This window comes from Eucyclogobius newberryi, unplaced genomic scaffold (assembly GCF_026437365.1).
Source record: "Eucyclogobius newberryi isolate DKJ021-1_F unplaced genomic scaffold, fEucNew1.0.hap1 SCAF_17, whole genome shotgun sequence".
Taxonomy (NCBI): domain Eukaryota; kingdom Metazoa; phylum Chordata; class Actinopteri; order Gobiiformes; family Gobiidae; genus Eucyclogobius; species Eucyclogobius newberryi.
The window spans coordinates 6,711,769-6,726,928 of NW_027315801.1; the positions used below are offsets into that span (position 1 = coordinate 6,711,769).

General features: G+C 41.7%; 1 protein-coding gene across 1 annotated transcript in view; it reads left to right on the top strand.

Moving 5' to 3' along the window:
- Window positions 1–2,102: 2,102 nt before the first annotated feature.
- Window positions 2,103–15,160, top strand: part of atp9a (ATPase phospholipid transporting 9A) — a 68,455-nt gene continuing 55,397 nt past the window's right edge. Inside the window, exons 1-5 of the mRNA XM_072448848.1 lie at window positions 2,103–2,201; window positions 6,057–6,201; window positions 10,002–10,115; window positions 10,203–10,311; window positions 14,971–15,029. Of these exons, the coding sequence (XP_072304949.1) occupies window positions 2,134–2,201; window positions 6,057–6,201; window positions 10,002–10,115; window positions 10,203–10,311; window positions 14,971–15,029 (495 nt within the window). The 5' untranslated portion in view covers window positions 2,103–2,133. The remainder of the gene's footprint in view (window positions 2,202–6,056; window positions 6,202–10,001; window positions 10,116–10,202; window positions 10,312–14,970; window positions 15,030–15,160) is intronic.

The window sequence follows — 15,160 nt, forward strand, 5'->3', positions numbered from 1 at the left end:
TGATTAAACACAGCCGTGTTTATGTTCCTCAAGACAAACAAAGCACACGGGACATTTGACAATTGCATCACATATTTTCCCTAAAGTACACTGCGTACGTCCTTGCTCAGTCCCTACTTTACATTTATTCGCCTTCAAGTGACCCAGGCAAAAATACATTTTCTCTCTTCTTGAGATACACCCATCGACATTAATCCTGCCTTTTTGCATTTTCAATGACTTCATATTTGCATGCAAAACATGGCTCTCCAGCCAGGATTCTCATTTGAGTGTCTCTCGCCTTAAGCGATGTGGGCTTGGAGCCAATCCACTCTCAGCTTCCTCTGCATTTAACCTTCGATTTAAATGCTTCATTTCTATTGCAAATGTCTCATTCTGAAATCCATTGTGTTCTTTTTAATTTGTGACATGTTTTTATTTCAGATGTAACTCTGGGAGATTCACAGTTTTCACTTTTTTCATAGTTTTGGCCGGGGTGCAACTTATACTTATATTTATACTTATACTTATACACCGGAGCGACTTATATGTGATATTATTTGTTATTTTCACACTTGCAACTGCATTTTATACTCCAGTGCAACTTATATGTGTTTTTTTCATCTCTATTATGCATTTTTTGGTCCAGAAAATACGGTATTTGTTGGAGTTTGGCCTCACAAACACTCGATTTTGAAAAATACTTTAAACTTTGTGCCAGTTTTTGTTTCACGTGGATTGGTCCATAAACCAGGACGAAACATGATTAACTTGTTGTGATTCACGTAAACATTTGAATGATTTGAAATGCAATTTTTTTTGGTAATTTGGACTCAAGTCAAAACATTAAAGATGCATCATGTCATGTATCTAAGTTTAGTCCTGACTCTGGCACCAGCAGGAGGCCGGTCCATGTTTAGTCCTGACTCTGGGCACCAGCAGGAAGCCGGTCCATGTTTAGTCCTGAATCTGGCACCAGCAGGAGGCCGGTCCATGTTTAGTCCTGACTCTGGGCACCAGCAGGAAGCCGGTCCATGTTTAGTCCTGAATCTGGCACCAGCAGGAGGCCGGTCCATGTTTAGTCCTGACTCTGGCACCAGCAGGAGGCCGGTCCATGCTTAGTCCTGACTCTGGGCACTAGCAGGAGGCCGGTCCATGTTTAGTCCTGACTCTGGCACCAGCAGAAGGCCGGTCCATGTTTAGTCCTGACTCTGGCACCAGCAGGAGGCCGGTCCATGTTTAGTCCTGACTCTGGCACCAGCAGGAGGCCGGTCCATGTTTAGTCCTGACTCTGGCACCAGCAGGAGGCCGGTCCATGTTTAGTCCTGACTCTGGCACCAGCAGGAGGCCGGTCCATGTTTAGTCCTGACTCTGGCACCAGCAGGAGGCCGGCCCATGTTTAGTCCTGACTCTGGCACCAGCAGGAGGCCGGTCCATGTTTAGTCCTGACTCTTGACTTATGATGTTCTTTGTGACTATCATATTAGGGGGAAACATTATTCTTAATTAAGGTCGGAATATTGTTTTTTAGGCTACATAAGGCTCTTTTCTAATAGGGTCATTAAGCCCAGAGTGACGATTGCTATAGGTACTGTATAGCAATTAATACAAAAATAAATAAATAAAGACAATAAGAATAATTTTACACTACTACTGATTGCAAATGTCCACATATAAGCACATTTATTCAGTAAATATCAAAATATAAGCACATTTATCCAGTAAATAACAAATATATACGCACATTTATCCAGTAAATAACAAAATATAAGCACATTTATCAAGTAAATGTCCACATTCAAGCATATTAGAGCCTGTAGGTGCGGCTGGAGCCTGTGAGCGCGGCCGGAGCCTGTGAACGCGGCCGGAGCCTGTGAACGCGGCCGGAGCCTGTGAGCGCGGCGGAGCCTGTGAATGCGGCGGAGCCTGTGAATGCGGCGGAGCCTGTAGGTGCCGCTGGAGCCTGTGAGTGCGGCTGGAGCCTGTGAGTGCGGCCGGAGCCTGTGAGTGCGGCCGGAGCCTGTGAGTGCGGCCGGAGCCTGTGAGTGCGGCCGGAGCTTGTAGGTGCGGCTGGAGCAGGAGCGTCCGACCGGGAGCCGCTTCTTCTCACCGGGACTGTCACTCTTTTCCTCCGGGGACTCGGCGCTGCCCACCATGACGGACAACATCCCCCTGCAGCCCGTCCGCCCGCCCAAGAGACACGACAGTAAAAACAGACACGGGTAAGAGCGCGAGAGAGACACGCGCGGCTAACATGCTACAACTGTCAGTGTTTACGAGCTTTAAACACGCACCGCCGCCACTTTCTGCCAAATAAACACCACAGAGTGACACATAAAACATCCAAATTGAGGCTAGCGCGCGTAATGTGGTGATTTATTCCACGTTAAGTGCGTTTCAGACTGTATTTTCATCCTTTTTCCGGAGCAAGTGCACACACGCCCCATGATGTCAATATTTGCAGTGTTTACAATGGTTAGCTTGACGCGCTGCTAACTGTGCTAGCCAAAAGCACACTGCTAGCGTTATACCTCCACAAATCCCTCTATTATTATTATTATTATTATTATTATTATTATTATTATTATTATTATTATTATTATTATTATTATTATTATTATTATTATTATTATTATTATTATCTATTATTAACATAATGAGTGCTTAAATAGTCCTTTTGTGTGGTCAGACATTTAATTTGCACATTGCTGGACACGAGGATGAAGATTATTGTGTTTTTATTAAGATTTTTTAGTTTTTACATCAAATTAACTTTTTTAACATTGTATTTTTTGACATCGAATTTTCTTTTTTTTTTACATCGAATACATTGTTTTTTTACATCGTATTTTTTTACATCGAATAAATAATTTCTTGGAATTTATTAACAATTGGATTTCTTTTTTTTACATCTTAATTTTTTTTTACATTAAATTTACTTCTTTTGACATCGTATTTAATTTATTTTCGAATTGAATTTTCTTTTACATCAATTTTTTTTTTTTTTACATCTTATTTTTTTTTACATCGAATTTGAAAAAAAGTATTCGTATTTATATACAATTCATATTTTTACTAGATTCAATGTCAAAAAAATAAAATTTGATATAAACAAAAAAATCTTAATAAAAACACAAAATAACCTTCATACACGAGAAGCCCCAGTTCACACACTATAAACACTATATTTTAAAGGTGACGTACCATGCTATGTTTTTAATCTTTAGTATTAAACTACAGCACACGTAGATCATTATAGTGCGTTTTGTTATTGTAAAACCGTAATATTTAGCTAAAAAGGCTAAATAATAGTGAAGGGTTAATGCACTTCCTGTTCCAAACACCCTAGTGAAGGTGGAAGGTATTGATTATGTCGCGATTTCTGTTCGGTAGATGCGCAAAACTAGCATATTGAGGGTTTAGTTTGCAGTTAAAACGATTAAAAATGACAGAAAAATTAGCTCATTAAAAATAAACCTGATAAAGTTATAGTTCTGCCCGTTTTTGGTTCATTTTCTGGTCTGTTCGTGGTTTGTACTGCACATTCCTGATACATTATTGCTACTGAGATAATGACAACCAATATTTATATGCGTTTTTGTCAATGATATCGCCCACTTTTACACTGTAGCAAGAAGAAGATTTAATTCACTGTTTGTTTATTGCTGAAAAGATAACATTGTGGCACTTTTGAACCCCTCAATCCCAAGTTAGTTGGGATAGAAGGGGGTGGAGATAGGGTGTAGGTGGAACCCAATAAATCAATAAAAAATTAACTTTGAGTGCGCTTCTGGTGAGAAGAACATGTCGTTATAACCTGGTTTAAAGGTGATAAAAGTACATTTGACCTGCTTTTGTCCCCTTTTAAAATGCACTAAACCCGGTTAAGTGGCGCAGTGGGTTGAATGACTGCCCACTAACTGTAGGGTTGACGGTTGCGCTGCGAGATTACACGCAATCGAAATTCAACCAGTTTTGAAGTACCGTATTTTCCGGACTTTACTCACGTCACTCTGGAGTCTAAGTCGCACCCCGGCCAAAACTATGAAAAAAAGGTTTGACTTATAGTACCAAAAATACAGTACGTTATGATTTCTTCCATAAATTACTATTATTCTGGATGTAAAAAACGATAACCCTGTGGTACAAACATGTTCCGTAATACTTTTCTTTCTGGCAATTTTACTGAACGTTAAACTACATCCTATTAATAACAAAATAAATCTAATTAAAATTGCAATTCTTTTCAGAAAAATCGCAATTTGATTTTTTCCACATTGTTTTCTGGTTCATTCATCACTCAGTTGCATAGTATTTTTATGTCCCTTCAAAGGGTGGGCAATATTTACAAAAAATATGAATATCTATAAAATTCTATTGTTAAAGTCCCTATGACAGGTTTTTATGATGTTCTAATTCTGACTTTATTTGGTGTGTTTATACCTGTCGTATAAATGAGAGTTTTCACCAATCGAGCAGGTATTTGTGGAGAAATGTTGAAAAATCTGTGGAAAATGACAGGAAGTGACATCACACCAGGGACTCGTTCCAGTCCAAGTTTATGCAGAATTTATACAAAGAAACAACTTTTTTGACTCTTTAAACATTAATACAACAAAATAAAGTCACTCTCATATATTTTTATTCGTCAAATAATGAGTAGATGAGTTTTTTCCCAGTGTTTGCTGGGTAATTTCTTAGTTAGGGTTAGTAAATTATTAAAAAATTAGATCACAGAATAGCAATTTTTTTAGGTTTATAATTTCACTTCCTGTTTGTAATTGATGACATCACACTAGGAAATTTCAGGTGGTCAAAGGCCTTCTTTAGATTCTGTGTGTGTGTTTCAGGTCGTTAAAGGCCTTCTTTAGTCGTTAAAGGCCTTCTTTAGATTCTTTGTGTGTGTTTCAGGTGGTTAAAGGCCTTCTTTAGATTGTGTATGTGTTTCAGGTGGTTAAAGGCCTTCTTTAGACTCCGTGTGTGTGTTTCAGGTGGTTAAAGGTCTTCTTTAGACTCTGTGTGTGTGTTTCAGGTGGTTAAAGGTCTTCTTTAGACTCCGTGTTTATGTGTTTCAGGTGGTCAAAGGCCTTCTTTAGACTCCGTGTGTATGTGTTTCAGGTGGTCAAAGGCCTTCTTTAGACTCTGTGTGTGTTTCAGGTGGTCAAAGGCCTTCTTTAGACTCTGTGTGTATGTGTTTCAAGTGGTTAAAGGTCTTCTTTATACTCTATGTGTGTGTTTCAGGTGGTCAAAGGCCTTCTTTAGACTCCATGTGTGTGTTTCAGGTGGTTAAAGGTCTTCTTTAGACTCCGTGTGTGTGTTTTAGGTGGTCAAAGGTCTTCTTTAGACTCCGTGTGTGTGTTTCAGGTGGTTAAAGGTCTTCTTTAGTCTCTGTGTGTGTGTTTCAGGTGGTTAAAGGTCTTCTTTAGACTCCGTGTGTATGTGTTTCAGGTGGTCAAAGGCCTTCTTTAGACTCCGTGTGTATGTGTTTCAGGTGGTCAAAGGCCTTCTTTAGACTCCGTGTGTATGTGTTTCAGGTGGTCAAAGGCCTTCTTTAGACTCCATCTGTGTGTTTCAGGTGGTTAAAGGCCTTCTTTAGACTCCGTGTGTGTGTTTTAGGTAGTCAAAGGCCTTCTTTAGACTCTGTGTGTATGTGTTTCAAGTGGTTAAAGGTCTTCTTTATACTCTGTGTGTGTGTTTCAGGTGGTCAAAGGCCTTCTTTAGACTCCATGTGTGTGTTTCAGGTGGTTAAAGGTCTTCTTTAGACTCCGTGTGTGTGTTTTAGGTGGTCAAAGGCCTTCTTTAGACTCTGTGTGTGTGTTTCAGGTGGTCAAAGGTCTTCTTTAGACTCTGTGTGTGTGTTTCAGGTGGTCAAAGGTCTTCTTTAGTCTCTGTGTGTGTGTTTCAGGTGGTTAAAGGTCTTCTTTAGACTCTGTGTGTGTGTGTTTCAGGTGTTTAAAGGCCTTCTTTAAACTCTGTGCGTATGTGTTTCAGGTGGTTAAAGGTCTTCTTTAGACTCTGTGTGTGTGTGTTTCAGGTGTTTAAAGGCCTTCTTTAGACTCTGTGCGTATGTGTTTCAGGTGTTGCCCGTGGTCGCAGTGCTGTGGCCTGGGCGAGCTCCGCCCTCGCACCGTGTGGTTGGGACATCCAGAGAAACGGGAGCAGAGATTTCCCCGGAATGTCATCAACAACCAGAAATACAACTTGATCACCTTCTTACCCGGGGTCAGTGTCCCGCCCTCTTCTGCATGCCACTCCCCCAGAGCTGTGACCCTTTTCAAATGTAGAGCGTTGTGCCCTCGAGCAAGGCATTTCACTTCCAGTGTATGTGAGAGTGACTGCAGGGCATTTGTGCTTAAGTTTTTCCCATACGCACATGCACAGAGGACAAATGTAATGTAATGTGAAAGTAATGAAGAAAGTGTTTGTTTCATGAGTCGTTATTGAGTGTTCTTTGCTCCGCTGGGTCTCTGGGTATCTCACCATTTAAGACATCATGTGACAGTCCGAGTTCCACCAGATTCACTTGGTCTAAAGTGAGAGGGTTAAGTGTCTTGCCCAAGGACACTGGGGCAGCTGTGACCACTGACCTGTGGGTCAGAGAATGTTCATGAGGAGAGCGACCTTCAGAGCAGAAGACTCTGGTGACACACTGATGCATTTTCTAATACTTCAGGAGATTCAAATGACAAAATGTCCTCCTAACTGAAGGCGTTTGAATTCATGTTGTCGGCTTTGAAACTGTCAAAATGTGTAAGTAACAGAACTGCTGCGTGTTCTTAATAAATAATTAGTTGAATTGAATGCATCTGCCACTCTGATGATTCCCACTTAATAAAAGAGGATGCAGAGGTTGTGAGGAGGGTGCAGAGGCTGTGAGGAGGGTGCAGAGGCTGTGAGGAGGGTGCAGAGGCTGTGAGGAGGGTGCAGAGGCTGTGAGGAGCTGTGAGGAGGGTGCAGAAGCTCAGATGAGGGTGCAGAGGCTGTTAGGAGGGTGCAGAGGCTGTTAGGAGGGTGCAGAGGCTGTTAGGAGGGTGCAGAGGCTGTGAGGAGGGTGCAGAGGCTCAGATGAGGGTGCAGAGGCTGTGAGGAGGGTGCAGAGGCTGTGAGGAGGATGCAGAGGCTGTGAGGAGGGTGCAGAGGCTGTGAGGAGGTTGCAGAGGCTGTGAGGAGGGTGCAGAGGCTGTGAGGAGGGTGCAGAGGCTGTGAGGAGGGTGCAGAGGCTGTGAGGAGGGTGCAGAGGGGTGCAGAGGCTGTGAGGAGGGTGCAGAGGCTGTGAGGAGGGTGCAGAGGCTGTGAGGAGGGTGCACAGGCTGTGAGGATGGTGCACAGGCTGTGAGGATGGTGCAGAGGCTGTGAGGAGGGTGCAGAGGCTGTGAGGAGGGTGCAGAGGCTGTGAGGAGGGTGCAGAGGCTGTGAGGGGGGTGCAGAGGCTGTGAGGAGGGTGCAGAGGGGTGCAGAGGCTGTGAGGAGGGTGCAGCTCCAGAGCAGATGTTCTTCTTAATAATAATAATAATAATAACTTTTATTTATATAGCACTTTTCAGTGACCCAAAGACGCTGAACATAATAAAAAAGGGGGGGTATTTACAGACAGGGGGGACAACACGTACAGAACACATTAATATACAGATAAAATGAACAAGACAGAAGAAGTAGAGAGAAAAAGATGGGGATGTAACAGGGGGTAGAAGAGTAGGCAATGGGGTAGAGGAGGCTAGGGGTAGGGGAGGTCATAGGCTTGGGTGAAGAGGTATGTTTTTAGGCGGGATTTGAATGTTGTGAGTGAGGGAGAGTGGCGGACAGGTTGGGGGAGGGAGTTCCAGAGTCGGGGTGCTGTTCGGGAGAATTCTCTGTCGCCAAAAGTTTTGAGTCGGGATGTTGGTGCAGTCAGGGTGAGAGAGGAGGAGGATCGGAGAGCTCGGGAGGGGCGGTGGGGGATGAGGAGGTCAGACAGGTAGGGGGGGGCAAGGTGGTGAAGAGCTTTGAAGGTGAGGAGGAGTATTTTAAAGTTTATGCGCTGCTTGATGGGGAGCCAGTGGAGAGAGCGGAGAACGGGAGTGATGTGATCACGGGACCGGGTGTGGGTGAGGAGGCGGGCAGCGGAGTTTTGGACCATTTGGAGTCTGTGGAGGGAATGGGAGGAGATGCCAGTGAGGAGGGAGTTGCAGTAGTCAAGGCGGGAGGAGATGAAGGCATGGATGAGGGATTCAGCAGCGGGGAGGGTGAGGCAGTGTCATGTGCCATGACATTATGAGCTGACTTAAGCCATGTGCTTTTGACTCTCGCATGTCCCGATCTCATTTCCATATTTATTTGTTTTCCAGACATTTAGTTGTCTTAAGATCTTCTGACTTTTTGATGAAGCAGACATTGAAAGTAGCTCCATTTGTTTGAAAAGCATACGACAAGAACAAAGCATTTTTGCAATGCAAATTATGATAATTTTATTGCTTTATATGTCAGTGTTCTTCTGCTGCTGAAACCAAAGGCTCAGACTCACTTTGACTGCAGAGGGAATCAGACAGAGAAATACATATAAATAAACATAAAAAAAATATAAATCAATATAAATATAAATTGATATAAATTGATATAAATAAATATATGTATGTAAATATGTATATATGTATAAATGTAAATAAATAAATATGTATAAATACAAATATAAATGCATAAATAAAAGTAAATTATAAATAAATAAATAAACAAAACTGGTAATTAACTTATTTCATTAAGATGGTTGTTAATTTATTTTATGTAGTGACAATACTCTGTCAATTAAATGTGAATGTGATATTTTGAGAATAAATACTATTATAAAAATACTATTACATTAAACAGTACATTTAGTTTTAAGATTTCCTTAATTTCATCACTTCCATCTAAACTGTAAGTCTAATTAATATGTTTTTAGAAGAATGTGTTTAGTTTTAGAAATACAACATTTATGTGACATTAAACGGACATGATGCGGGGTGGTGCAGTGGGTTAAGCATTCGACCATGAACCAGTGGGTTGCCGGTCACTCCCACAATAGTACATTTTATCTTATTAGGCTGCCTCAAATAAATTGTCTGTTTGCTGTAACCTGACCCAACATTTTTCAAGTGGGTCGGTCGGTAGGTAAATTCTTATTTTTTTTTACTTTGAAGGCCAAAAAAAGATCCACATCGTCACCATTTTTTGACTCGCAGTGACCGCCAGGGGTCAGGCTTAAACAGTCGGATGACGGAGAACGTCTCGATCAAGATATTTCAACCAACCTTTTGTACGCCGTTATCCTTTATTTTGATAGCGAAGGCGAGCGGAGTGAACATGCCGAACATGCGGGGGACACAGGCGCTGCCATGTTTGTTGTGATTAGGCTGCTGGGCGTGTTTCCCTTCCAGAATGCAAAGTGCAGGTCGAATTTAATATGAACTCGACACCTTGATGAAAAACGACGTAAGCGGTGGCCAGCGCTTTTGAAAAGGTGAGTCGGCAAATATAAGAAAAATAAAAGGCGTCATATATATTTTTTTCAGTCTGCTAGTTTTATACCAGGTCGGTCAGATGAGGGCAAACAGGCATATTTTTTTTGCTCAGCCTTATGGTGAGAGAAACATCATGATTCAACAAATATTCCTTCAGTTATTGACCCCAAACAACAGTAAAACACTTAACTCACTTTCATTCCCGATGTCTTGTGTTACCATGGCTCTAGTAGATAAGTGTGCAGATAAAAAACACGTAGAGTTTACTTTTATATCATCTTTACTGAACTGAAATGACTTAATTCTGCTCATAAAAATCTCATGATTAGCGTTTCTCAGTTCTTAGTCATTGTGCTCCGGGTGTATCACTAGGAAGGGCATCTGGCATTAAAATAACCTGCTAAATGACCCCTAAACACCACAACAAGAAGGTGCACGGCACGGTTAACGACGCCAACGGTCACCTTTCGATCAGATTCTGGACGTTTTGTTGAAATCGCTAACCCTTTTGCTTTTCTTCCTGTTTTTTGTCCGTTTTGTTTTCCTCAGGTGCTTTTTAATCAGTTCAAATACTTCTTCAACTTGTACTTCCTCCTCCTCGCCTGCTCCCAGTTTGTGAACGAGCTGCGCCTGGGAGAGCTCTACACCTACTGGGTCCCTCTGGTGAGTGGCTGATTACATGTCACGTCTGCGCGCGGCCACTAGGGGTTGTCACGGCGCCACGGTTCTAACGCGTGTCTGTCTGTCCAGGGCATGGTCATGTTCATCACCATCGTGCGGGAGGCCGTGGACGAAATACGCTGCTACCTGCGAGACAAGGAGGTCAACTCGCAGATCTACAGCAAACTCTCCGCCAGAGGTAAAGCGCTAGCGACGTTAGCGACGTTAGCGACGTTAGCGACGGGTTCTCGGGTCTCGCAATTGAGACGTCGTTCGGTGGTAAATAATTAGCGTAGCTCGTCAAAATCAAAAAGTGCTACCACACCAAAAATGCAGAAAAACTTGCAGAGACACATTTTTATAGTAAATAATTAGCGTAGCTCGTCGTCGGTCGGGTTGCAGTTTGCGAAAAGAGTATTTGACAATTTGAAGTTGAAAATGACAGCAAGTAGTGCTGCGTTCCACCTCTGTGATGTCATTCCACCAAAAATGCAGAAAAACTTGCAGAGACACATTTTTATGGTAAATAATTAGGTTTAAAATAAAAAACTTGAGCCTCTGTCAAAAGGTGTGGCCACAATGTATAAACCTTCACTTTCAAAACGCCAAAACGATTGGTACCTGTCAACATGCTAATTCTGAATCAGTCACAAGTGTGTGTTTTATTGATGTGTAATTTATTTGGCTTTATGCTGTCGCTGCCAACATTAAAGACACAGTAGACACGGTGGTCTTTCCTCGTCTCCACCTCAGTCACAGTGAAGCCAAGTGCTGCATACACTTCCTCATATTTCCTCATCTTAGCTTTGGGTGACTTTTGTTTGTTTCGTTATTAGGGATGTCACAATATTCATTTTAGTCACGATTATCATGAGGAGAAATATACCATTTTACGATTATTCACAATTATCAGAAAAAAGTAAGGAAACATTTACATTGTATATTTTTTTTAAACAATTAACTTCCCCACTCTTTAATACAGCGTATTAATTTAAAAATAAAATGACCACAAATGGATTAAATAATATAAAAGTATACTTATTGGCCCCTCATTGTAGCTCTTTTAACCATTATATAATTTATTAGTGAGATGATCTCCATGGTAACGCTCGGGGGAGGGGCTTGAAACTTTCCTGTGGCTCACGCCAACAACAAACAGATTTGTGATGAATAAAAAAGCATTTACAGGTGAGATTACGATTTGGAACTACCTGTTTCCTCTTCTCTCTTTCCCTCCATCTCCCTCTGGGCCGCTCTGGTGCGCGTCCAAAGCGTCCGACGATCAAACGCCCCCAACGTGTTGCTGGAGTGAATGAGCCATTAGAAAATTCAAAATGGGGTCACACGCGCCCCCACTATTTGAGAAGCACTGCTCTTGCCAGTCATGGGCACAAAACATTGCGAGATCATCATCAATCCATTTCGTGACAGTGATCGTCTTGAGTGTCCATGCAGCCGCTGGTTTTTGTTTGTGTTTGACAGCGGCAGCGTGGTGTTTCTCAGCGCGCACATGCGCTACGCTGCCTTCCGCCGCTGTACAACTACAACAATCATCGTCGACTGTAGTGTAGCGCGCCCAGTTTGTGCATTGGAATCGCTTTGGGTATGTTCACCACGCTGTTTTTGCCAATTAATATTACGGCGAAAGGAGCCTTGATTTTTGAGGCTGTCAAAACTGATTTTGGCGTCGGTCGTTGACCGTGTCCGACCCGTTATTTCGAGGCTTGGTATTATATTCATTCGAGCCGGTTTTGGCGCTGACAAAACAACAAAAATAGGTTGGATTGGGTCATTTCCTGCTTATTTTAGAACAGTCGATCTATTCTAGAACTACTGTAAGACTCTAAAATTATTCCTATTATAACTGTCATTTTTGGACTTTTTTGTGGCTTCATTTTAATTTTCATGTTGTTTTTTCCGGTCTTGTCCTGTTTTTTTGTTGTTGCCGTCTTGTGTTTTTAAATGTAGAAAAATAAATGAATAATAAAATCGCTGCGTCTCAACATTGGATTGTCTAACTAGCAGGTTCACGGACAGTGGGGAAACTAAAGCCAAAACGGCACAAAAACTGTCTGATTTTGAACTTTCTTTCTTCAAACACGTTGGATTGTCTACCTCGGATAAACTCGGGAGTTATCCGGGAAATGTCGCCCAGAGTTTCCGAGAAGGAATTCCGAAACCGTGGAGCATTCCAGCGTCGATTTACAAGTCGGGAGTTTGTAAAGTCTGACTACGGTACATCTGCTGCTCATGTCCAACCAGGAAGTAACATTACATCATCAAAACTGGGGGAAAATTGGCAGCATTTTGTACTAAAAGTTGAATATAATGGTGTTTTAGTGAACTGCGTCTCACTCACTTTCACGGACACTGAAGTGGACTCTACCTGCAGCTGATGGCTTCCAGCTCGCGCTCGCAGTTTTATCCGTTCACTGTAGGTGGCGGCGCCTGTTAAATATCACTGGACGAGGGGAAATGTGGCGTTGGATAAAGTGCTACTGGCCGTAAAAAAAGGCAGGAGCTGGTGGCTTTGATGTGGCAGCTTGTCTTTCCCATAAACACCGCCGCTAGCTTACCGCCGCGTTAGCCGCCCCGCCGCATGCCTGCACTCTGTAACGGCTTTTACGATCCTAAAAGTCACTCTGGTCGGTGTAATTATAGGGATTATGAGTTAGTTAGGTGTTTTTTTTTTTCAGTAAAGGAGACGTATTATGCTTTTTTTTTGTCGGTGTTGAACTACAGCGTAACATAAGTAGATGGTTATTTTACATTTCCTTCATTATAAACGGCAGTTATTGATCTAAAATGTATGGTGGCCTGTAAGTGCAAAACAAATTTACATCTTTGTCAAGTCATTTTAACAAAAAAATCAAGACAAAATGGCGAATTATGTTTTGAAAACCTGGAGAGAACCCACTGTTTTCTTCTTGGGAGGCAAGCACTAACCACTCTGGCACCGTGCACCGTTTGTATAACATTTAACCTAATTTTCCACTTAAAGTCCATGTGACGGTTTAAGCTACACATTTCACTAAAACGCAGTGAACACAATTATATTTCAGATTTGACTAAACATTTTGCCTGTTTGTCTCCAGTTTGAACCATTTTTGTTTATTATTGCACATCCTGGTTGGACGTGCGCACAAATATGAGGTAAATCCACGACTGTTACCTAGCGACCAGACTGTAAACAAGAGCCACATAAATGACACAACAGTTCTGATCTGACACACAATAATACCATAAAACACCGTTCAAACCATCGTTGGACTAAATAAATGTCAGAAAAGTGTGTCGGTGTAAACTGTCTCTGTGTCGCACACTGATGACATCACAGAGGGATTCAGCTCTTCCTTCCTGTCATTTTTAAAAGCTTCCCCCCCCCCCCCAAATTTCTTCATAAACTGCAACTTAACAGAAGTAAAATGATGATAAATATTTACCACAGGTTCTACACCACCAAATTAAGAAAGAATTAGAAAATATACCTGAAACCTGAAACTTTCTGTGATATCGTCTGAAACTTTCCGCGATATCGTCTGAAACTTTCCGTGATATTGTCTGAAACTTTCTGCGATATCGTCTGAAACTTTCCCGAAGGCTTTGTCGCTATTTGTTGCAATCAAAGTGGGCAAAGTGCAAGGGGCGCAGAGCCGTATTAATGCCGTTTAATGCCTTACACATGCAACTGGCCGGGGTCAGGTCAGAGGGCAAAGGTCAAGAATCTTTTCCAAACAATTTTTGTGCCTGTTTGGCCGCTAATGGAGAAAGGCCTGAACCGCCCGGCATTCCTCTGAAGAGCCTTGTTTTGCTCAGATGTCGACGCCTCGTGAAAGAAAAGGAAAAAGACGAGTGGAAAAAGGAGAGCGACACTGGCAAATGTGCAAAGTATCGTACAAAAGTGTAGTAATGTTTCCTGATACTTTGGACTCTAAAAACGACTATTTACTCAGCGTTTGGACAGTTTTCTTGTTCTAGACTTTGTACATGTGGCTCAAGTGTCTCTCCAGCCCCTAAAGTCGCAGTTATACTTCATAAACTGAATTGATGTGTCACAGGCAGCTCTGAATAATTGTGATGTGTTGACTCTTTTTGTCTGGATCAAACAGATTCTAAGACACATAAACAAAGCACTATTCAATTGAAAAAGTATTTGTGATTACATTTTTATTAATGAATACTTTATTGGTAAATATTTGTTTAATTATTAATTAATACTTGATTGTTTTAATGTTTTAATTATTATTATTAATGAATAGTTTATTGATATTTGTATTTTTTTTTTCATTTTTTATGTTTTAAGTATGAATGAATACTTTATTGGTAAATCTTTTTTTTATTATTGTGAATGAATAATTAAAGGCGCAATGGACGATTTTTTTGGCAATTTGAGAACTCAGGCGGAAGTGTGCATGTGCACTCCCCCTTGTGGACTGATACAACACACACGTGCGTTTGTTTATTAGCGCGACGGATCGCATCGCATCTCTCGTCTCCCGTAGTTTTCCGTCTTTTATGAGTCAACTCGAACAGTCTTTCTCCGTCTTCATTTTGTCCCGTACACTGAGGGAACTATATTATGATAGATCAACGCACTTAGACACGCGGAACCGTGTTGCTCTCGGGGGACGGTTGATGCGTTTTATGATTGATACGTGGCAGGACTAATCGGCAGTCCACGCCACGAGGAAATAAGACTCAGATTTGGGCCAAAAAAATCGTCAACATATAAAGAAAACGGTGAAAGAAGAAACAAAATTATACCAGGCAGAGAACAGACATCAAATCTAAAACTGTAGACATCCCGTACTCAACTCAGTTTGAGTTGATTTAAGCGTCTTGTTTTTGCCCCTTCCAGGGACGGCGAAGGTGAAGAGCAGCGGGATCCAAGTCGGGGACCTCATCATCGTGGAGAAGGTGGGAAAAAGTGGACCTCAGTGGGTTTCTCTGACAATTTAGAGGTCAATTTGTCAAAAATTTAACAAAAGCTTATTATCATAAAGCTTATTCACAAAATATTCTATTGATTAAGAGTTTTACATAAAAGA